Here is a 24,247-nt window from a genome sequence, read left to right as displayed (position 1 = left end):
ATGGGCTCATATGAATATACAGTGCTTGATTTTATGGGAAAAGTCCAGGCCAGGGATAGAGGTAGTATATAAAGCTATGAGACCGGATGGATTCACCTAAGCCATGGGTGTGGATTTAAAAAAAAAAAGGAAAGAAAAAAAAAGTTCACATACAAGGATGAGCCCTGGGACATTCCAGTAATGACAGTGACCTGTGCGGGGCACCACCACCTTACATGCAGGTGCTCATTTGCCCTTATAAAATGTTACGAGGTAAACACTCTCAACCTGACTCCATAGACAGGGAATGTTTCACAGCTATGTGTCATCTGTCCAAAGGCACACAGATGGTTAAGTGCTACTACCTACCTGACTTCTGTGTACATAGCTTTTTTTTTTTTTTTTTTTTTTTTTAATATTTACTTATTTGGCTGAGCTGGGTCTTAGTTGCGGCACGTGGGATCTTCTTTGCTGCATGCAGGATCTTCAGTTACGGCATGTGAAGTCTTAGTTGCGGCATGGGGGCTCTAGTTCCCTGACCAGGGATCGAACCCGGGCCCCCCGCACTGGGAGCGTGGAGTCTTAGCCACTGGAACACATTTTACCTCCTCTAGCAACTTATAAACCTTGGCATCATCCTTTGTCTTCCCTTCCCCACCCAATCAGCCTTTCATTTTTTATTTTCACATTAAGCTTCAGGACAGGGTGCCCTAATCTTTTACCTTGAACTATTACAACTGTCTCCTAATAGGATTTCCTGCCTTGAGACTCTCCCACTCTAATCCGTTCCTTATCTTCCTGCGTATAAAGCTGATCGTGTCACCTTCCTGCTTAGCCCTTTCATTAATTCCCCAGCATCTGCAAACTCTAATCCAGCTTCTTTAGCTTGGTTTACGGGAGCCTTCACCATCTGGCTCCAGGCTGCTTCTCCAGTCTCATCTCCTGCCACTCTCCCTGCCACCCACCTCTCACGCTAGTCACTTTCCTGTGACGTTGACTCTGTTACTGAGGTACATCAAGCTCTTTCCTTTTTGTGCCCACACTGGTTAAACCTTCAGTACAATATTGACTAGAAGACACGACAGTGGGCACCATCTCGTTCCACACTTCTGAGGAAAACTTCCAGCTTTTCACCATTAAGTATAACGTTTGTTGTAGGATTGTTTTAGCTACCCTGCATCCGATTAAGGAAGTTTCCTTCTTTTTGTAATTGCAAAGAATTTATTATCGTGAGTGGATGTTGACTTTTAAGGAATGTTTTTCTGCATTTTTTTTGTATCATAAATTCCCTCCTTTAATCAAACATCGATTTATTTTCTACTGTTAAATTTACCTTATATTTCCTGGATAAATCCAACATGATCTTCATGTGTTATCCATTTCTATGCGTATATTTCTGGATTCCATCTGCTAATATTTTGTTGAGCACATAGCCTGACGATCTGTGCAGTGGCCCAGTGGGAGCACGTTTTGGTGAGGTGACCAAAAGCAACCTGATAATTAGGAGCAAAGTTTGAGCTCCACTTCTGTCTGGGATTAGGAGCTCTGAATGGATGTCAGGTGAGGACTGAGGGTGGATGTCTGAAGCTCTGTATTATTACAGGAAAGTGAAAATTTCATTATCAATAGCTTTTATATTCAGTACAAAGTTTAGTACATATTCAGTCCAAAAATGGAAACAGATCTTATTGTTTAATTCAAAAGTTTTAATAGCAGTGAAATAAAAGCTTGATATGCATAAGTAAACCTTTTTCACGTTTAGTTTTGCTAGTTCACCTTACATAAAAAATGATGAGTAAAGAAAAGCCCCACAAAGCCCTCAAAACACCCCTACAGAAAGCTTTTCTATATCATTTCCTTGTTTGACATTGTCTCTTCCACTTTGATTAGACCAAGATTGATGAGGATGTCCTTTTCCAGTTCCAAATAACTCTCGTAGTCCATTTTCAATTTGGCTTCCAATTGTTCTTTTGACTTCTGATACGTTTCCTAGGGGGGAAAAAAGCAAGTCATTTGTATAAAACTCTGGCAGCTAGAGATACCAAAGGCTGGGAAGGGGCTATTTTTGAAAGTCTGGCCTGCCTGCTGTTCTCTGGAAGGGCTGTGAGGGGCAGAGGGCAGGGGGGCATCTCTTGCACAGTCAGGGAGAGAGGCTGCTGGCTCTGAAGGGGAGGGGCAGAGATGAGCGGAGCGGTGTGTGCGGACTCCAGGCATCTCCTGGCGGTGGGGCTGACCCAGTCTGCCGATGGACTGGATGTGGGCTCTCGGGGGCAGGGGCAATTCAGGCTGGACTACGAGCTCCTGCCACTGATGCAGGGAGGAGCACATTGAGAGGGGAGAGAATAACAATGAAGGGCATTTATTCAGCTAATTTACCCAGCACCACTTGCTGAATAATCTGAGTCATCTGTTTTGTTCTTTGATCTGTCAGTGTTCACCTGAGTCCTGCTCTGGTTTAATAACTGTGACATTTTAATTTATTGTAATATCTGCTGGGGCAGTCATTACGATTTTTAAGATTTTGTTTTTTCTCATCTGTGTCTTCTTTCAGAGGAACTTTAGGGTCACTTCACACAGGATGGTGTGTCATCCTGTGTTGCTTTTGTTTTTTCTCCTCTTGTCCTGTCCCTATCCTAATGTCTTCCTGTGCCTTCTGATGACTTGTCACAAAGCCCTGTCTTTGTGGATTCCATCAAAGGGACCAGAACTGTATTTTATTCTAGTTTCTTTAGAGAATAATTTGCAAGAGGTATTTTCCTCTTTTGAATATTCACAATGACTGATGTTCTCTTCCCCTGCCTCTGCCACATTCTTTCCGTATGTTTGCTTTTCCCCCTCTCTTAATATCTCTGCTTTCTCAGGTTCTTCATGTCTAATCATTATAACTGCTTCATAGCATGGTGAGGATTAAATGAATTATTAAATAGGACAGGCCCTCAGAATGGTGCATGCGCCCAGTAAGCACTTGTTAGCTACACTAACCAATTCACAAAAAGAGCACGACTTGATAAGGTGAGAGTAGAAAAATGTTATTCTTCTAACCTTTGTCCTTTACAACATATGTGACAGATTCCGTAGCACTTCCTATCATTTTTAGGTATTAGAAATAGTGTCGTTTTCAGGTATTTGAAGACTCAGGCCAGTCCAATATCCAAGTGAAGGCTGCCCCTTGTGGCTCCCAGGGCAATGCCCCCCTGTGCACCTCCAGGCTCTTTCTGTAGATTGCCTCACCCCACTTAGAAAGTCCTTTGGGACACCTGATTTGAGCCTAGCTACTTCCAAGTTTCCACCTGGCCCCAGGAAAACTTACCACCCTCACTCTGCCATCAGTACAAGTTCATTGCCCCTGGTCCTCTCTCCACCCATCTGTCAGAGCAGTTTAAGCTAATCTTTTGCCTGCAGACTTTCCAACCATAGGAGTCAGATCCCTGTCCCTGTGTTTCCTAAATTCTCCCTGGACATTCTGCTCTGGTCCCTTGGTAACTCTTAGCTCTTGGATTTCTGTGGCTCAGGAAGCCTCCTGCCAGGTGTACGAGGCCAATGGTCCATCCTGGCCAGCAACCTATCTCTAGCAGTGCTTCTCTTGAAGGTTTCCTCCCAGAGTCTGGGTGGTGTTGCAGAAGTGGGAATGGGGAATACACAGCGCTCCAACACCTCTCTCCAAAAAAAAAAAAATCCCCTTTTCCAACCTTCTTCCCCATAATTCTTGCCTCCCTTGTGTAGCCTGGAGTGTGGGTCATTGACTAGGGGTTGCAGAATTCTTTTGAATTCTTCCGTCTTCTCTGTCCCATAGAGATGACATAATGGATCATATGGAAACTGCTACTTTCTCAGTTTCGGGTGTCCAGCTGAAATTCCAGTTAGGAAAATTCCCATTTTGTGTGCTGTTAGAGCTGTAATTACTATTATTTTTCAATAAGTGAGTGGTATCCAGATTCAATGTTTGCAAAGAGATGGGTATATGATTTCCCTCACATGTGTGGGTTGAAGTGCACAGCCTAATCCCTGCCATTCGGGGGGGCGTTCATGAAAACCAGCCTTGCTGGACGGATGTGTGATCGTCCCCTGCCCTCGGTAATAATATTAATAGTGGACACTTCCTAACTGCCAGTTACTGGCTAAGTGCTGTAAATATTTCAACTCATTTAGTCCCCACTGCAATCCGCTGAGGTTGTTAGTTTGTTCCCATTTCCCCTGTTATCAGCAGTTGCTTGTAAGGAGATACTTCTGACCAACATTAGTTATTTTTCCTTGGTGACCCTTTTCATTTTCTAAATGTAACAGAGGAGCCCTTTTAAATGTATTCACTTATCCACAGTCTAGTTCCAGAGAAAACTTGACAAGTGGTAGCTCTAATTTAAGGAGGGTACTATGTCAAATGGAAATGAAGTTACAAGAAGGTGGAAAAGTCTTGGAAACTCAAAAGCATCATACAATTCCAAGATATGATTATTATAATATTCAAGTTTTTTAAAAGTACTTCACATTGTAAATTATTTTTGGATTATCCACAATTCTATGTGGATAATTAGCTGTCACTATGTTATTGAAACACTCCTAGTAATCGATGATTGCTGGTGTAGGAAAGGGTGGCAGACTATCTCCCATGGCAGGATTTCACCCAGTGTTTGTGGTTGTGCAAAAGAACAGACCAAGACCAATTTTTTTTTTTTTGTAGCAAAAGAAAACAAAGAAAAGTTAATTAATTGGTGTTCTTTTATACCTTGTCACCACTAAACAATGCTTTTAAATGATGCTCCCTCTGTTTTTGTTCCACTAATTCGTATATATCAATGTGATAATGTTAATCTATTTGCTAATGCAGTACATTAAAATATTTCCACATGCTTGTGCTTTTAATTGAGACCTAGGGTCTTACATGAGTAATTACATTGGAGGAGGCTATATATTTGGCTATAAGGAAACAACAGGCGGTGATGAAATTGTTGGTGACAAAAGGGCAAGGAAGGGAATGAGCAAGAGACAAGCAGAAATATGGACTGAGATGACCTCAAGTGAGAAAGAAAGAAGAGCTGAATTCACAGAATATTTCAAGGCCCTAAATTCCAGTGGTCAAGGGAAGACCAACAGAGTGATGGAATTCACATCAAACAGAGAGGCTGAGGAAGAGGATGGGGGCTTCAGAGATTTAGGTTCCTTTTTGGTAATTTTTTTTGCGGTACGCGGGCCTCTCACTGTTGTGGCCTCTCCCGTTGCAAAGCGCAGGCTCCGGACGCGCAGGCTCAGCGGCCATGGCTCACGGGCCCAGCCTCTCCGCGGCATGTGGGATCTGCCCGGACCGGGGCACGAACCCGTGTCCCCTGCATCGGCAGGCGGACTGTCAACCACTGTGCCACCAGGGAAGCCCTGCACTGTTTTCATGCATTATTCACTAGATGTTAAAATTCTATGAAATGAAAGCATTCGAATTTGAATCTTTGTATCTATAATTGGTATTTAGATACCACTGTATCTAAAGGCCTTTGAAATATAGAAAATTTCAGAAACTTAAATTGGGTAGAATCTCACTAGGTGTGTCCAACTGGTTGTTCTGACTCATAGTAAGCTAGGAAATCAGAGAAATGCCCCCTTGACTCCCATCAGAACAAGAATGAAAAAAGGCATAATTTTTCTATTAAAATTGTGGAATAAGCCAAACAAATATATTCTCAATGGCATTAGAGGAAAGCAATTATTGTTTCTGAAATTTAACTTACAACTTTTTTCTTCTCCATTTCCATTTCTTTCTTTTCTTCTTCCCGAATTTTTTTGCGCTGTTCTACATATTCCAGATGCTTGACTTCTCTTTCAAAGTAGTAGCTTATCCTAGATACCTGTTAGAAGCAGAGGCCCATGAGAGGGGGACCCACATGGAAGCCCCCATGTTCTTCATGAGGCGCTGAAGAATTTCTGCGGCTTGTAAGTTATTATCTAGATTACCTGCTTTGGGATAATGCCCACAGGCCCACTATCAGAGGAACTAGCTAATTTGGGGGCTACTGGGCTAAGGTTTAGGGGCCTGCGAATTGAGGGATGGCAGGAAAGGAGTGGGATTGGAAGGAGAGAGCTGCAAAAAATTGCAATTTTGTTGGAGAAATATTCAGGGATTGCTCCCACCCTCCCTTCTTTCCTTCTCACTTTTAAGACTAAGGGAAGTTTCACATCATCAAACAAACTTGGAAAACCCAGATGAGGATGTCAATGGAAACCATAAAGGGACTGGAAGCACAGCTGAGTTCCTGGTCCCCTGGAGAGTTTAGCGTGTGGACGTAAGAATAGAAGCAGGGAAGTCAGCAGAGACCTTGGGCAAGGCCACCAAGGGAAGGAAAGTTTTTTGCATACCAGTAACTAGGGTGATGTTGTTGGGACTTGCAACAGATTGCAATCTATATGTTTAATGTTGGTTGCATACATATTTATGTATTTCTACATATTGATCTTCTTTTTATAACCTAATTATTAACACTGCTTGAAACCCTTGGGTGGTGTGCATGGAGTGGCAGAATACTGCCACTTCAGACCTGCTGCCTGCAGCATACCAAGCTGGGGAAGGACGGGTGGAGGCTGGCAATGGATAGATGCATAAAAATGTCAGCTGGGCCCTCTGGGAAGGATATCACTGAAATAAGGGTCCCATGCTTAGGTTACAACGTGAAAATAACATCTTATGATTATGAATCCTCAAATCAATTCCTCTCTGAATCTGGGCTTCATTTACTTGGACTTTCTTTTGCTGCATGCTTGTTTTTTTTTTTCCCTAGCTTTAAACCATTTATCTCATAAAAGAGAAATACATCCCCTTTTTTAAAATTTTTATTTTATATTGGAGCATAGTTGATTAACAATGTTGTGTTAGTTTCAGGGGTACAGCAAAGTGATTCAGTTATACATATACTTGTATCTATTTTTTTTCAAATTCTTTTCCCATTTAGGTTAACATCCCCTTATTTTTGACTGCATGATTCTTTTGTTCTCTTAAAGAGCAAAAATGCTGTCATTTCCTTTTTTTAACATCTTTATTGGGGTATAATTGCTTTACAATGGTGTGTTAGTTTCTGCTTTATAACAAAGTGAATCAGTTATACATATACATATGTTCCCGTATCTCTTCCCTCTTGCGTCTCCCTCCCTCCCACCCTCCCTATCCCAATGCTGTCGTTTCTGAACATACTTCTAAAACATGCCTCAGCAGTATCTGATCACGTAAATCCTCAAAGCCAAAAGTTACTAACCTCATTGGTGGAAGGGCGACTTAGTGTCCAAGGAATTTCCAATATATGCAATGTTCCATAATAATCAGCTATAGCTATAAATTGCTGCTTAGCTGAAAGATTAAAAAAATGTGGGAGAAAAAAAACTCTGCAATCAGAAAGCCACTTTAGAGGTTAAGCATGTGCTGTGTTTTTGTTTTGTGATTTCCCAAAGGACCTGTTGTGGTTACAGTGATCTTGGCTGAGACCCTGAGTCTTCGTCAGCCACCCTGCTCACCCCCAATCATGTTTTCTCAGCCTCTATATAAGGAGTGTGGCTCCTAGCTGAGATTGACCCTCTCTGACTGGATCCACTGGGCAGATTTGAAAAGAAAGCAGGGACAACACATGGAAGATTTTCAAAAAAAAAATCATCATGCCAATTTTCACCAAAGACATAGTAAGGGCCAAAGGATGCCATTATCCAGATGAATTTCAAAGACACAGCCAGAACCAGTTTTCTTATTATAAAAACAAATTGCTTCCTTTGATCATTTAAAATGGATATAAAACACGAATGTGTTTGAAAATTTAGTTTTCTCTCTCATCAACTTTTTTTTTCTCATTTTCAGCAGGTCTGGTTCAAATTGCTAAATCCTAGACTTGTAATCCCTGGAGGTATACAAAAGCAATGTTTTGTAGCAAAGATGGGAAAACACACTTTGGTGACACATACGGCCGAGTAGTATCAGTCAGACTCTGACACTCTTAGAGATTCTGAAGACTGTGTTTCTAAATGTAATGTTTCTTCTGAGAAAGAAATGAATAGAAAGACAATTTTATGCCTGCACATCTTTGGAAACAAAGGGAAAGTTCTTTGAAATGGAGCAAATATACATTGAATTTGGGTAGAAAGTATTACTTGGGTGAAACAGAGAAATTGGGACAAAGGATATAAATTACTTTTCCATCGATACATTCTTAAATTTCTGCTTGCTCTGTTACATATTACCTTTTTCCTCTTTATGAGTTTAAAAGTTATAGTTTAAAGAGATATATGACCCCGCAGAGTCATTTGATCTCAAGAAGGAAACTGCTTGATATTGTCCAGTGGAGGGCCATAAAGTGATAAAATATTGAAAATTTGTGACATAATGAAAAATTAAAGGTACAGAACTTATTCTATTTGGAAAAGAAGCAGCAAAATGTAGCAAAGATTTAGGGTTCACCCTGTGATTTAGGGACCCGGAGAGGGTGAGAAGGATGCTTTTTTTTTTTTTTTTTTTTTGCGGTATGTGGGCCTCTCACTGTTGTGGCCTCTCCCGTTGTGGGGCACAGGCTCCGGACACGCAGGCTCAACGGCCATGGCTCACGGGCCCAGCCGCTCCGCGGCATGTGGGATCTTCCCGGACCGGGGCACGAACCCGTGTCAGGCGGACTCTCAACCACTGCACCACCAGGGAAGCCCAAGAAGGATACTTTTTACCGTGTGGTTTAAAATCAGCCTCTGCTTGACATACTAAAATGTGTCTCAGAAATAACTGTTGATGAAGAAAATAGTGAGAGAAACTCAGGTTGTATCCAGAATTTGAAAAGGGAAAGGAAGGGGAATGATGGGAAGGAAAGAGAAAGGAAGGGAAGAGATGGAACGGGAAGGAAAATCTTGAGAAGAAACATCACAGGCTTTCCAGTTGAATGTCAAAATGTTCCTAAGCTAGTCCCAAAAGGCAAAATGACTTAGCTCATTCAATCAGAATTAACATACCAGAAAAGGTCCAGGGTTTGATGTATGTGATCATAGTTATACAGATGTTTTGTGACTGGACTGGTTCGTGGGTTTTCTCCAGAAGGTCCCAGATATCGATGTATCCATCTTCTCGGCCAATGTAAAAGACTCCAGGCCTTGTCAGGGACCAGTGCCCTGAGGTGTACCTTTTTGGTGCACAGGATGACTGAAGGAGGGGTCCAGTCTAAAAATAAATTAAAAAAAAAAAACAAATTAAAAGCTTTTGTTGTTATCTGAGAGATATTCACAATGATTTTTTAAAAGTAAAACTCAGATGGCTATGATCATATAAAAGATCAAACCTTCCAATCGAGCTATTTATGGTTCTAATAATCCAACTGCTGCTAAATCCATTGCTCTTTCTATGGAGACTGATGGACACAGGAGAAGTAAAGATTATAAGCAAATTTTGCCTATATCTTTATTTTCTTGTCAGGTGCCTGCTCACCGTGGAAATAGCTCTGGTGGGCAGGAAAAGGGAATGAAAAGTCAATTCTATCTGTGAGCTGCACCCAATGGCTTATTAATATTATTTGGAAGAGATTCTGGACCACCAAAGCAACATAAGATCATCTTATCTTTTCTCTATTTTGGGGTAATTTGCCTTCTTTGGGAGGTTTTCATAGAGACTGAAGATCAGAATGTGCTCTCTTCCCACCGTCATGCTCCGCCTGGGCTCATTCACCAACTTACATCTGCGGGACTAAACTAAGTCATGAGCTGCTGGACTGAGTTTAGAGCTAAGGTATGGGAAGGTGGAGCTGCTTTCCACCTTCCCATACATGCAAACAAAACCTTCCTACAGGGAACAACGAAGGTCACCAATTCACGGACTCCTTAGAGGCAACAGGCCAAAGTTGTTGCTCGGCTCCTTCAGTTTTGGTGGATAACCAGGTTCCTGACCCCTGCATGGTCTTTGGACAATCTTGCCTACATTTCTTTTGTCTTCCTCTTTAACCGCAAAACTCATGCTTGCTTGTTGTAAAAAAAAAAAAAAAAAAAATGAGCATACAAAAGTACATTGTTATAAAGTAGAAGTCCTTTTGTGATGGACACTTAAGGAGTTTTCAACTTTTTTCAATGACAAACTTGTACATCTATTCACACACATTATTTTTTTGAGTATTCCTGTAAGTTAGAGTCCCAGAAATAAAAGGGAAAAAAAAAGTGTTAGGTCAAAGAATACATATATTACAGCTCTGATATATATATATATATATATATATATATATACACACACACACACACACATATATATGTATATACATACTTTTTTACAGATTTTGATAATTTTCTTAAGTAGCTCATGAGAGGGACACATCCTACTGATTTTCCCATGCCCTTGCTTCACTAGATTTTACCAGTCTTTCTAGTTTGGGGCAGTTTAGCTTCTGTCTGCCTGGACCCAGGCCCTGTCCTAATCAGGAGCACTGGATTCTTGGCACGGCCTCACCTTGACCCATGCACGTCTCTGCCTGCCTGGTGACGGACCCCTTAGCTTTCCTAGTCCCACTTTCTGAGCCTCCCGACAAATTGCCCAGTGCAAGAGCAGTGACAGACCCATTGCTTCTCCTTAGAGTTCGTGCCATAATCAGCATTCCATCTTGTATTTTAAGCAGAGGGAAAAACATAAATCAAGGGAACTGCCCATGATATACACAGTATTTCGAAGAAAAGACTGTTTGGTTTCAGAGAACAAAAGACTTGTACATGTTTCCTTCCCTCAGGAAAGAAAAGCAAATGGTTGTGTTTTCCAAAGGCTTGCAGTGGTTCTGCTGACAGGCTGGGGCCCAGGCCATCTGTTCCAATTTCTCTAAAAAATGTCCCAAAGGCATTGCTATGTCAGAACAGTCTGTTTTTCCTATTGTTTTTCTCAATAACAAAGGACCACACACCCACTCCTCCATTTTGCAGGCAACTTACCATAATACCTTCTTTCCAGATGGCCACGTTCCAACCCCCAACAGTGAGGATAATGTCCTTGTAAAAAGGTGATCTCTGAATGGTGTGAACACCTCCATCATGGACTGTGTAGAGGCTCAAAGGCTTCTTTGCTGTTGGAGTGGAAAAGGCCATTTCACCTTTTATAACACTGTTTACATTCCTGCAATGAAGAATGGGCAGACCTCCGATGGACAGATAGGTCCCGATTAATGAGGTCCAAGAGTGGAGAACCAGAGGTCAGTTGGGGTGAATGAATCTGTCAAGGGACAGCTCCTCCTCTTTTTTAAGGCAAGTCCAGGGAAATTCCCATCAAGGCTACTTTTCAGGCTCAAAGGAACACTTCCTGTTCTTATTCATTCACTCACTTATTAGTCTATCAGTCAACAGTATATATTGTTAGTCAATAAATAACTGTGGATTGTTTGTATGTACCAGGTACTGTAGATGGATGGGTAAACAATGGTTAATAAACAAACATGATCTGTCCTCTTGGACCTTACAGTCCAGTGGAAAGACAGATACTCAACAAACAAATCCCAAGGTATATAATAAAAAAAAATGTGAAAAGTATTTTGAAGTAAAAAATATCACAAGAAAGAATAACAAGGGACATTCGTAATTTAGGCTGAATGGTCAGAACAGGCTTCTCTGAAGATGAGTCACTTAGGCTTGAGTTCATCACGGGAAGATATTGGTGTGGAGTAGCATTCCAGACAGAAGGAAAAATACACACCAAAGTCCTGAGAAGTGTTTAGTGCATTTATTATTTTGAGGAAGGCAATAGGACTGGAGTCTGATAATCCCAGGGTGAGACATAGGAAACAAATGGAGACCAGGAGAGTCCAGACCTTGCAAATCCTTGTTAGGAAAAACATTTAGATTACATTCTAAGTGTCATGTTTTTTAATGAGCCCTTTAGGCCTAGAAGACTATCTGATTGACATACGAAAGGATTCTCTGGTTGCTGTGGCGAGAATGGATCAGAGGCAGGTAAAAGCAAAGAGGGGACACCATGGGAGGTTGTTGCTGTAGTTCTAGTGAGAGAGGATGGTGACTTGGATGAAGGTGCAATGGAGGAGTGGATAATCAAGAAACGTTTGCGTGCTAGAGTTGACAGGAGGGGTGAGAGAGATGAGTGCTGAGAATGGCAGCCAGGTTTCTGGTAAGAGCAACAGGCACTCTGTACTTTCCATTTATTGCAACTGGGAAGACTAGAGGACAAGCAGATTTGGATATTAAGATGAAGGCTTCCCCGCTGTCTCTGCCCCAGGCACCAGGGTCCTTCTGCTCCCCTGGTCTGCCTCTTCCGCCACGGCTTGGGCTTCCTCTCCCCGGTCCTGGCTTTGGAGCTGGCTGCTCCTTACTCCTTGCTGCCCATACCCACAAGCCCCAGGGATGGCCCTAAAAATATGTGCCTGTCCAGGCCAAAGCACAATGTGTGGCTATTTTATACTAAAACCACGAATTTACTCTGAAACTTATCATATTAACAGCTATGTGAAGGTTGGATTTTTTTTTTCTCAGAACAACAATGTAACGTTAAGCAGAAAAAAAAAGCTACCATAATCTTGTAAAAAGCTGATACAGTGTCAAAGAGATACTTGTCCACCCATGTTCATAGCAGCATTCTTTGCAATACCCAAAAGACAGAAGCAACCCAAGTGTCCATCAATGGATGAATGGATAAACAAAATGTGGTATATCCATACAATGGAATATTATTCATCCTTCAAAAGGAAGGGGATTCTGACATATGCTACAACAGAAATGAAAACTGAGTATATCATTTTAAGGGAAATAAGCCAGTCTCAAAAAGGCAAATACAAGGACTTCCCCGGCAGTCCAGTGGTTAAGACTCTGCCTGCCAATGCAGGAGGCACGGGTTTGATCCCTGGTTGGGGAACTAAGATCCCACATGCCGTGTAGTGTGGCCAAAAACTTAAGAAAAAAGGCAAATACTGTATGACTCCACTTACATGAGGTACTTACAACAGGTACATTCATAGAGATAGAAAGTAGACTGGTGGTGGCCAGGAGCTGAGGGGAAAGAGGAGTGGGGAGCTAGTGTTTAACAGGTACAGAGTCTCAGTTTCACAAGATGAAAAGAGTTCTGGAGATTGGTTGCACAACAATGTGAATGTACTTAACTCCCCTGAACTGTACTTAAAAATGGTTAAGATGTTAAATTTCTTGTTTATGTATATTTTTATCTCAATGTGAAAATTATTTGAAAAAGTGTATACAGTAAAAATAAATAAGTTTAAACATAGCTCTTCTAGGTTAAAAAAGACCAATTTTCCTCTAACCAGAGCTCCATCTTGAAGACAGCACAGAAGCCTAATTTCTAAGAGCACCTTGAAGTGATCTGGAGGATTTCTGGGAAGGCAGGAGACCCTTGGAAGCCAGCAGCTTTCTTCTTGCTGTTACTTGTGTCCCTCAGATCCTGGTTTTGTCCTTGGTGAGCCGGGCTTCCCTACACCACCTCACTCTGGTGAGCAGGGCTATGCAGGAGTCTAGAAGCCCTCTGCAAAATGTAATGACCACCAGTGATAGGAATATAGATAGCCATCAAGATTTGTACTTTTAACATGTTAGAGGTTCTCAGCCCACATAACTTTTTCTTCCTTTTGTCCTTTGGAAGACCTTAGAGCCATTCAGCAGTAAATGGAGCTGTCCTTAAGTTATTAAATGAAATGCCAGAGCCCCCAGCCAGGTTATTATAAGAAACTTACAATAAACAAAACAGTAGCTTTCCAGAGTCAATATCTAATGAAGGATTTAGTATACTGATGTGGTTAAGAGCACAGACCATCTGGGTTCAAATCCAGTGTTGCTGTGAGGATTAATCCGTGGAGAGTACCGAGTGCCTAACACACGACGTGTGCCAATTTGTGAGTTGAGTACATGAGATGATTATGTTAACTGTCATCATCATCAAATACATCAGCCTGTATTTCTTGGCTTGTCACTTAGATCATCTGTTTGATTTGGACTTCTTCATCACACACAGCTCAGTCAGGGTAATCTGTCTTTCAGAAGTTTCTTCTTAGAAAAGGAAATTCTCCTTCCTGCCTTTTTGTATATTTGAGATAAGAACATGGGGCTCCCAGCAGATCAAGAGAAAATGGCCCCCAGTATTTGCCTCATCTTTACCCAGGAAACCTCCATGGTGTTTATGAAAGACATCAGGCTGGTAGCTTCCAAGGAAAACACTGCCAGTTCACAGAATGTTAAGTAGGGCATGCAATTTACAGTTCAGCATGTCTACACATTGATTTTCCCTGAACTTCAACCATTATCCAATGGAAGTAACAGTGTCATTTGGCTTTCCACGTTACAAAATACTTGACTGGTAATTTTAAAGTATTAAGATGACTTTAAAATAGCCTTTAAGTAGGTGGTTAGAGCTATTTCTCATTTTTTTTGGAATGAATTAAATGTCAAGAAATTAACAGCAACTTCTCTTTTTCTTTCCCACTCACATCCCACTGGTCACAAAGTCCTGGCATGATGACTCGTATGTCTCTCTCTCCCTCTTGTATTTCCTCTGCTGGATATCCTTGTCACCCTGCCTATACATCAGTCCTCTCCATCTCTCATCTAGGCTATTGCAACTGGCCATCCTACTTCCCACCAATTAATTAACCCCTGATCTCCTGACAGAGTGATTTTCTGATTATACTGGTGGTACTAGGATAAGGTCCACAGGTTAGTAAAGCACTCAAGGCTCTTTGCCATCTGGACTCAAATGTCCTTCCTGGCACCTCTCCTGCTGCTGTTGCCCTCTCTGTTACCATGCTTTGGCCAGAAGATCTCCCTGTTTACTAATTGTGCACTGCTCTTCTGAGCTTCTATGTTTTTGTACTTGTTTGTCTTTCTACCTGGAATGCCTTTCTCCAGCTGGAAACTTGCAAACCACCCACCTGGGCCTGTCCCTCACACCTCTGTTCATCTGCCCAGAGTCTGGGCCCTGGGAGCAGGGGAACATGTGGGCACGACCAGTCCCAGCCCCAAAGGAGGGCCCTAGAGTTAACTTCTCCCATACAGGACTGAGGTCTGCAAGATCATGGTAAATTTAGCTTATAATTTCATGCTGACTCAGAATTTCCACATAGCTGAGCTACTGGGTTGTTGAATTATTGAAACAGCATGGTTATTTTAAAACTGAATTGTCCAAGGGTCTCTGTAATTTAAGTATCAATACATCAGTGCTCCTCAAATTTCAGTGTGAAAACAAATCACCTGGAGAATTTTATTAAAATCTGTATTCAGATTCAGCAGGCCTGGGGTAGGATCCAAGATTTTGTTTTTCTAACAAGCTCCCAGGTGACAACTGTGCTGCTTGTCCGAAGCCCTCACTTTGAGTAAGGTGTAGGGTCAGAACCTCAGGGGCCCTCTCTCCCATTAGCAAGGACAGGGTTACTCGTACTTCGTAAAAAAGAAATAAATTATTAATAACAGAGCAATCACCAAAACTTACTCATAAATCGGCCAGTTTCAGGGTCTTTCTCCATTTTCCAATCTGTGTATATCACTTCACCTTCCTAAAAATATTACAGGTTCCTGATCAGACAACTTAAAAGACAAGAGTCCTCTTATTCATGTGCTAAGACTGACCACGACCCAAACAAACACAAAGTAACAAGTCAATTTAATCAAACAATAATTTGGTGCAGTGTGGGGAGGGAAGGCTCAAAATGATTAGTTGATTTTATATTAAACAAAAAAATGAATTTGTTGAGTTTTTATCTACACACATCGATGGGGAGAACACAGGCAATTATGAAGCTATTCTAGGTACACAAGTTCCAACTGCTGGGTTCCCAAAGTCGTTGTTAACAAAAAATTGTCCCAATAGACTGAAAGCTCCAGAAGGGGAGGGATCTAGTCTGCCTTATTCAGTGATTTGTTCTCAGCATGTTACAAAGTCAGTACTTAATAAATATTCATGAAATAAGAGAGAAAGAGGGAATATGTATGGTACTCATCATCTTTGAAAGTTGAGAAGAAGAAACAAGAGTTCTAGCCAAATGACATAACAAGTAATATGTATTCCAGTTCTACTTATGGCCATTTTAAGGAGAAGAGAAAGAAGAGGGACCTGGTGTAAACAAGAGGCAGAAATTGCCACACAAAGGGGAAAGACAGACAGAACCAGTGAATGAAGAGGTGGGAGAGGTTCAGAGAAAAAATTTACTCCCAGGCCACCATCTTATAAATGTAAAACCCACATGCAATCTCCTAATCCCAATGTGTTTTTCATTAAATAATAAGAGGAAAACACAGAGAAGGGTATATATTAAGATGAGTTAAGAGGACTCAGAGGAAGGGATGGATTGGGATACATAGGTGAGAGAGAGGAGATGGGAAAACATTTGATTTATGCAAAGTGAAGGACAATCTCATGGGACCAGGGCCACTCATTCATTCACTCATCTGTGCTTTCATTCATCCATGTCAACTCATTTAACAAACAAGGACTGTGTGTGGCGCTGGAAATTCAGAGTCTGAAGACAAGCCCTCCCTCCCCTCTTGGTACACAATCTAAGGGAGCAGACAGCCTGGGATGTGTCTACTGTACACCTCTAGCCCATCGCCTGTGGCACATCACCCTTGGAGTTACCATTTCCTGAGCACTCAGTGCTGCTGGAGTTGTTAGGAGCTTTATGTACATGACCCCAGCCCTCACCAAAGTCCTGTAAGAGAGTTAATATCTCCTGGCTCTCACAGCTGGTATGTGGAGCTCAGAAACTGAACCGAGTCACGGGAATAATTTGCACCAGGTTAATAAATATGTGTTGAGTGGTGATTACATCACCAGCCACTTGGCTAGAAACCTTAGCATCCCCCTCCATCTGGTTACCTAGTTCCAACAATTTCACTGCCTCCATGCCTGTGTGACATTCTCAGCCCCATTGCTCAGGCCCTCTTCACCACTGGGTAGGCCCACCTGAGATCACTGTCTACCAGGCCTCTCTGCCTACAGGGCTCCACTTCCTCCAGCTTCAGCCCTGAGCCAGCCAACCTAGATCCCAGAGAGGCATCCCTTAAACTCTCTATCCAAAGTACAAGGATCAGTCAGCCACGTCAGGGGTTGGCAGGAGAGCGTCCCACTGGATGGTCAGCCCCGCGAGGGCAGGGAATTTTGGATGTCTGTTCTCTGCTATATTCCCTGGGCCAAGAACAGTGCTTGGTATATATTAAATGTTCAGTAAATATCTGCTGAATAAAGAATGATATTCACTCCAAGGAGTGCAAGGACTTGAAAGGCAGGAAAGAGTTTGGTAAGAAGAATGAGAGAAAAAATCAGAGCAGACAGAGAGAGTGAGTAGACTGGTGCAGATGGGGGTGGAGAGAGAGAAAGGGGCCAAATGATGCAGAATCTTACATCATTTGGTGTAAGGAGTTTGAATTTTTCATGTGTCACTAAGTAGTCACTAAAGAGGAGTTTAAGCAGAGGGTGTCATGCTTTAATTTCTGCTTTAAGATTTTGTGGTTATTTCTCTTTCTAAAGCTATCATTCTTGGCTTACAAAACTTTGGTGTGCACAGAGACAAATATTATATGAATCCACTTACATGAGGTACCTAGAACAGTGAAATTCACTGAGACAGAAAGTAGAATGGTGGTGCCAGGAGTGGGAGGCAGTAGGGAATGGGGAGTTACTGCTTTAATTGCTACAGAAGTTTAATTTGGGAAAATGAAATAGTTCTCAAGATGGATGGTGGTGATAGCTACTCAACGATATGAATGTACTTAATACCATTGAACTGTACACTTAAAAATGGTTAAGGGGGACCTTCAAGATGGCGGAGGAGTAAGACGTGGAGATCACCTTCCCCCCCACAAATACATCAAAAATACTTCTACATGGGGAACAACTCCTACAGAACACCTACTGAACACTGGCAGAAGACCTCAGACTACCCAAAATGGTCTTGGTGCTCCAGCTGGGTGTCAAGCCTGAGCCTCTGAGGTGGGAGAGCTGAGTTTAGGACACTGGACCACCAGAGACCTCCTGGCCCCACATAATATCAAATGGTGAAAGCTCCCCCAGAGATCTCCATCTCAACGTGAAGACCCAGCTCCACTCAATGACCAGCAAGCTCCAGTGCTGAAAATCCTATGCCAAACAACTAGCAAGACAGGAACAGAACCCCACCCATTAGCAGAGAGGCTGCCTAAAATCATACTAAGTTCACAGATACCCCAAAACACACCACCAGACGTGGTACTGCCCACCAGAAAGACAAGATCCAGCCTCACCCACGAGAACATAGGCATCACTCCCCTCCACCAGGAAGCTTACACAACCCACTGAAGCAACCTTACCCACTGGGGTCAGACACCAAAAACAATGGGAAATATGTACCTGCCGCCTGTGAAAAGGAGACACCAAACACAGTCAGCTAAGCAAAATGAGAAGGCAGAAAAATACACAGCAGATGAAGGGGCAAGGTAAAAACCCACCAGACAAAACAAATGAAGAGGAAATAGGCAGTATACCTGAAAAATAATTCAGAAATGATAGTAAAGATGATCCAGAATCTTGGAAATAGAATGGAGAAAATACAAGAATTGTTTAACAAGGACCTAGAAGAACTAAAGAGCAAACAAACAACCATAAACAACACAATAAAAGAAATTAAAAATTCTCTAGAAGGAATCAATAGCAGAATAACTGAGGCAGGACACAAAAGACCCTGAATAGCCAAAGCAATCTTGAGAAAGAAAAACGGATCTGGAGGAATCAGGCTCCTTGACTTCAGACTATACTACAGAGCTACAGTAATCAGGACAGTATGGTACTCGCACAAAAACAGATATATAGGTCAATGGAACAGGATAGAAAACCCAAAGATAAAACCACGTACATATGGTCACATTATCTTTGATAAAGGAGGCAGGAATATACAATGGAGAAAAGCCAGCCTCTTCAATAAGTGGTGCTGGGAAAACTGGACAGCTATATGTAAAAGAATGAAATTAGAACACTCCCTAACACCATACACAAAAATAAACTCAAAATGGATTAAAGACCTAAATGTAAGGCCAGACACTATAAAACTCTTAGAGGAAAACCTAGGCAGAACACTCTATGACATAAATCACAGCAAGATCCTTTTAGACCCACCTCCTAGAGAAATGGAAATAAAAACAAAAATAAACAAATGGGACCTAATGAGACTTAAAAACTTTTGCAGAGCAAAGGAAACCATAAACAAGACAAAAAGACAACTCTCAGGATGGGAGAAAATATTTGCAAATTAAGCAACTGACAAAGGACTAATCTCTAAAATATACAAGCAGCTCATGCAGCTCAATATCGAATAAACAAACAACCCAATCCAAAAATGGGCAGAAGACCTAAATAGACATTTCTACAAAGATATACAGATTGCCAACAAACAGGTGAAAGGATGCTCAACATCACTGATCATTAGAGAAATGCAAATCAAAACTGCAATGAGGTATCACCTCACACCGGTCAGAATGGCCATCATCAAAAAATCTAGAAACAATAAACGCTGGAGAAGGTGTGGAGGAAAGGGAACCCTCTTGCACTGTTGGTGGGAATGTAAATTGATACAGCCACTATGGAGAACAGTATGGAGGTTCCTTAAAAAACTAAAAATAGAACTACCATACAACTCAGCAATCCCACTACTGGGCATATACCCTGAGAAAACCATAATTCAAAAAGAGACACATACCACAATATTCACTGAAGCTCTATTTGCAATAGCCAGGACATGGAAGCAACTAAGTGTCCATCAACAGATGAATGGATAAAGAAAATGTGGCACATATATACAATGGAATATTACTCAGCCATAAAAAGAAATGAAATTGAGTTATTTTTAGTGAGGTGGATGGACCTAGAGACTGTTATACACAGTGAAGTAAGTAAGAGAAAAACAAATACCGTACGGTAACACATATATATGCAATCTCAAAAAAGATAAAAAGGTTCTGAAGAACCTAGGGGTAGGACAGGAATAAAGATGCAGACGTAGAGAAAGGAGTTGCGGACACGGGGAGGGGGAAGGGTAAGCTGTGACAAAGTGAGAGAGTGGCATGGACAAACATACACTACCAAATGTAAACTAGATAGCTAGTGGGAAGCTGCCGCATAGCACAGGGAGAATAGCTTGGTGCTTTGTGTCCATCTAAAAAGGTGGGATAGGGAGGGTGGGAGGGAGATGCAAGAGGGAGGGGATATATGTATATGTATAGCTGATTCACTTTGTTATACAGCAGCAACTAACACAACCATGTAAAGCAATTATACTCCAATAAAGATGTTGAAAAAAATAAGAAAGAAAACTTATGGATTATGCAGCCAAAAAAAAGGTTAAGATGATAGATTTCATGTTTATGCATATTTTGTCATTATTGTTATTATGTTCAGTTGTTATTTATCTTTTGAATTGAGTGAGTTTTTCACTCTCTTCCCTACTAGATTGTTCTGGCCTAACAAAGCAATATATTTTCTTAGTAAATCTCTAACACTTCACATGGTTTCTTCCATACGGTATAGGTGTTTGATAAATATTTGCAGGCTGATCAAAAAATTATTAGTGAAAAGAGTCATACCTAATTTTATAGACTTTTCCACTTTTGTTCAGGAACATCTCAAATATGAAGCTATGAGGCACTGAGGTTAAAACTTTTAAATGCAAGCAAGCGTATAAAAATATGAAAACAGTATAAATATTGTAAGCCAAAGGATAGAAGACTACAAAAAATACTGTAAGTTCTCAAAAGACAAACATACTGTAGAGGTCATAATCACTTATTTCAATGTAATTTAGAAGCAGATAATTCCAACTCACCTCTGTTCCCACAAAGAACTTGGTGCAGAAGTCATCTATTGGCTTGAGATAATTGCCCAGCCCACCTTCCAGATTCTGGTATGGGTTCATTTCTCCTGCTTTCATTGCTTTGCTTTGGGCTAACATTTTGTCTTTTGGAGGTGTATGGATAGAAGAAACAGATATTTACACTGAAAGATATTCTAAAATATAGTTAGTCTGTATTCTCTGTCCTTTGTGACACATATCCGCCCCATTTCCTCCCCAGTGTGGTGGGCATAAGTCCAAGCGTTTTTAGATTTCTAATTTAGCAGTAGAATGCCTTTTTCAAACCAAAGTTTGTGTGGACTCCCCTGCCTGTAAAACTGATCAAAGCTGCACTGCTCTGGTTGAAGTGTTTCATGGGTGGGAAAGGGAAGATTCCTCTGCCCACTTTTCAGGGGCTCTAAAAGTTTCCATAGCACAGCTTGAAAACCAATTCTACATCATTTACATCATTTCAGAATTATTTACAGTACATTGGACACAAAATACATCCTCTGGGTTAAATAACACCCTTGATTTTCTTAATAAGTCATTGGTATTTCTCTTGACTTGTTAACACCCTTGATATTCTCTAATGAGAAACTCATGTCATTTTTATTCACTTGGCATCATGTAGCAATTTTTCAAATAATTTAAGGTTAGTCTCTCAAGTCCCCAAAATTTTTTAACTTCTAAAAAATAAATCCATCTAAAATGTGTTACTTGTTTGTTGTAAACACAGCGTATGGAACACAATTTAATGTTTGCTGATTAGTTCAGGTTTATTATTTACGAACATCAATGATTGTGTTATATTACAGCTATCCATGCAAACAGTAAGAGCACAGTTAACCTGGGGTCTGAAACTCAAATGTTATCTGGAACTTCTTTCTTTTTAAAAGTATCTGGTGTCAGTCAGATACTTTTGTTATCTAAAATTAATAAATGTTATTTGTTGAGATCTGAAATTAATAAATGTTATTTGAAGCTTTGGAAAAGAGAGAAAAGCATGAATAAAATAACAAAAATCCTTCATTATCATATTTCCCAGAGGTAACCACTATTAAAATATTGGTATATTTTTCCCTCTATTACTTTTTGGTGAATATATATAGACTATTTTTTAAGTGAGTATTCTAGCTTTTTATCCTGATTTTCTATTCTCTTAAAGATATGTCTGGGGCATTTTCCCAAATCATTTATTTGTTTTTAAATGTGATATTAAATTTCTGGGAAAGATCATAATGAGATATAAGCTCACAATACTTTACTCAGCACACCTCCTTAATGCATTCTCTGGGTTGTATCAATCATGGGAAAATCAACTAACAAACATATACGTGAAAACTAAGATAGGAGAAGAAAACTTCAGCTATACTAAAAATACACATTGCATTTCAAAAAACTTTTGAAAGTAATTCCAGACAAAAGTAAAAGATAATCATCATGATTTAGTAGGTACAGTCAACCAACACTTCCTTTGGGATCTACACGTTTTGAGCAGTCCCTTTCATATTGGGTAAGACATTAAAAACAAGTACCAAAGTAAGCCAAACATGGAAGCTTTAAATAGCTGTATTATGAAGTATCATCAACATTTTAAGAAATAACTAGGCACATTCAATCGCATTGTTCTTACTAAAAGATATTATTCATAATACATTTAGCAAGAGCAAAAAGGCATTTCGTACCCATTTAATACTTAAAATTAAAATCATTAAAATATTTATTTCAAATTCTTCACTCTCATTTTTGTCTGTTTTTCTCTTTTTAAAATCATGTGCATAAATATGTTAGTAGAGTAGAACATGTGTATAATTTGTAAATAAATACATGTTCACTGGGGATATGTGCTCAAAAATGTTTCCTGAGGGGGTGCAAGATAGAAAGATTTGGAACCCTCTGGCCTAACACAGGGAGCCAAGAGCCCGATCCAGGGGTCACTACTGTTAATGGAAAGGAAAAGGCAAATGTTCAATGCATTGTAAACAAAGACTTAATTACCCTGTGTGAGAGACTGGGCATGGCGGCCTTGGGAGAGAGGCAGGGATGACTCACGTTATGGGTTCTGTTCCAGACACACTGACGTTGTAGGATTAGGTTGGGTTCAATCCCAAGAGATGGTGAGAGGCGAGACTTAAGGATTCTCATCAGAGGTGAGAGAATACACTGTGTTACCAAAGGGAGAGTGCGTAAAAAGGAAAGCACACAGCTGAAGTTAGAGTTTGAGGTATATTCATGATGAGAGGGCAGTAAGGTGAAACGGAGGCAGGAAAGAGGAAAGAAACTGAAGGAGGATCAGGAAAATCACAAAAGCCAAGGTGTGAGCTCCAAGAAAAGGGGCTTAGTTGATAGAGTTTAATGTGATGGTCAAAGAGGATAAAGCCAGAGAGAAATGCTATCATCAACTGCATTTACTCAGACTTGACCGGAATAACTTGGATATTTATTCAATTCAATGTCATCCTCATGGGTCATGGATTTTCCATCACCAGGAATAGTAATAATAATAGCAGCTAACATTTACTGAGTGCTTACTACATGCCAGACACTAAACTGTGTGGGCTAAACCATTTCATTCAGTTCTCACAATAACTCCTGAGGTGGTAAAGCATTAATTCTCCTCCCTGGGTGAGTAAACTGAGCCTCAGAGAGATGCAGTAGCTTGCCCAAGGGCTCACGTATGTTAGCTAACATTTATTGTGAGTTGATGATGGGCTGTTCTTAGAGCTTTACATGTATTAACTAATTTTATCTTCACAACACTCTAAGAGGTAGTTACCTTTATTATTTACTCCCCTTGTCTTCATCTCTCCCTTTTCAAACAGGTGGGGAAAAAAAAAGTAAGGCACAGAGAGATAAAGCCATTCGATCTGTTCGAATAATAAATTGTGGCTTTGTGATTTAAACCCAGACTCCAGAATCCACATCCTAAAGTATTCTGACACATTGCTTAGAAGAATATAATGGCGGCTTTGAAGATAATTCCCAAAGAGGCATTCCAGAACCATTTAGAGCAAAGGTTTGTATGGAAACACAAAAGACCCCGAATAGCCAAAGCAATCTTGAGAAAGAAAAGTGGAGCTGGAGGAATCAGGCTCCCGGACAACAAAGCTACAGTAATCAAGACAGTATGGTACTGGCACAAAAACAGAAATATAGATCAGTGTTACAGGATAGAAAGCCCAGTGATAAAACCATGCACATATGGTCACCTTATTTTTGATAAAGGAAGTAAGAATATATAATGGAAAAAAGACAGCCTCTTCAATAAGTGGTGCTGGGAAAACTGGACAGCTACATGTAAAAGAATGAAATTAGAACACTCTCTAACACCATATACAAAAATAAACTCAAAATGGATTAAAGACCTAAATGTAAAGCCAGACACTATAAAACTCTTAGAGGAAAACATAGGCAGAACACTCTATGACATAAATCACTGCAAGATGCTTTTTGGCCCACCTCCTAGAGAAATGGAAATAAAAACAAAAATAAACAAATGAGAC

The 24,247-nt window shown here is 40.7% G+C and overlaps 1 protein-coding gene across 4 annotated transcripts in view; it reads right to left on the bottom strand.

Annotated features, from left to right (window-relative positions):
* Window positions 1-1,060: 1,060 nt before the first annotated feature.
* The window catches only part of DNAI3 (dynein axonemal intermediate chain 3), an 83,586-nt gene continuing 60,399 nt past the window's right edge, over window positions 1,061-24,247 (bottom strand). For 2 of the 4 annotated variants that reach the window (XM_079934056.1, XM_079934057.1), the window contains 7 exons: window positions 20,736-20,866; window positions 15,380-15,443; window positions 10,879-11,009; window positions 8,935-9,139; window positions 7,212-7,303; window positions 5,697-5,813; window positions 1,061-1,968 (listed from right to left, as the gene is read on the bottom strand). In XM_079934056.1, coding sequence (XP_079790182.1) covers window positions 1,825-1,968; window positions 5,697-5,813; window positions 7,212-7,303; window positions 8,935-9,139; window positions 10,879-11,009; window positions 15,380-15,443; window positions 20,736-20,866 — 884 coding nt within the window. In that variant the 3' untranslated portion in view covers window positions 1,061-1,824. Of the gene's footprint in view, window positions 1,969-5,696; window positions 5,814-7,211; window positions 7,304-8,880; window positions 9,140-10,878; window positions 11,010-15,379; window positions 15,444-20,735; window positions 20,867-24,247 lie in introns of those variants that run through there. The other 2 variants (XM_079934059.1, XM_079934058.1) reach the window with 2 other exon arrangements.

The sequence above is a fragment of the Stenella coeruleoalba genome (assembly GCF_951394435.1).
Source record: "Stenella coeruleoalba genome assembly, chromosome: 1".
Classification (NCBI taxonomy): Eukaryota; Metazoa; Chordata; class Mammalia; order Artiodactyla; family Delphinidae; genus Stenella; species Stenella coeruleoalba.
The sequence above is the reverse complement of the archived record's forward strand: the minus strand, read 5'-3'. Positions and strand labels throughout refer to the sequence as shown.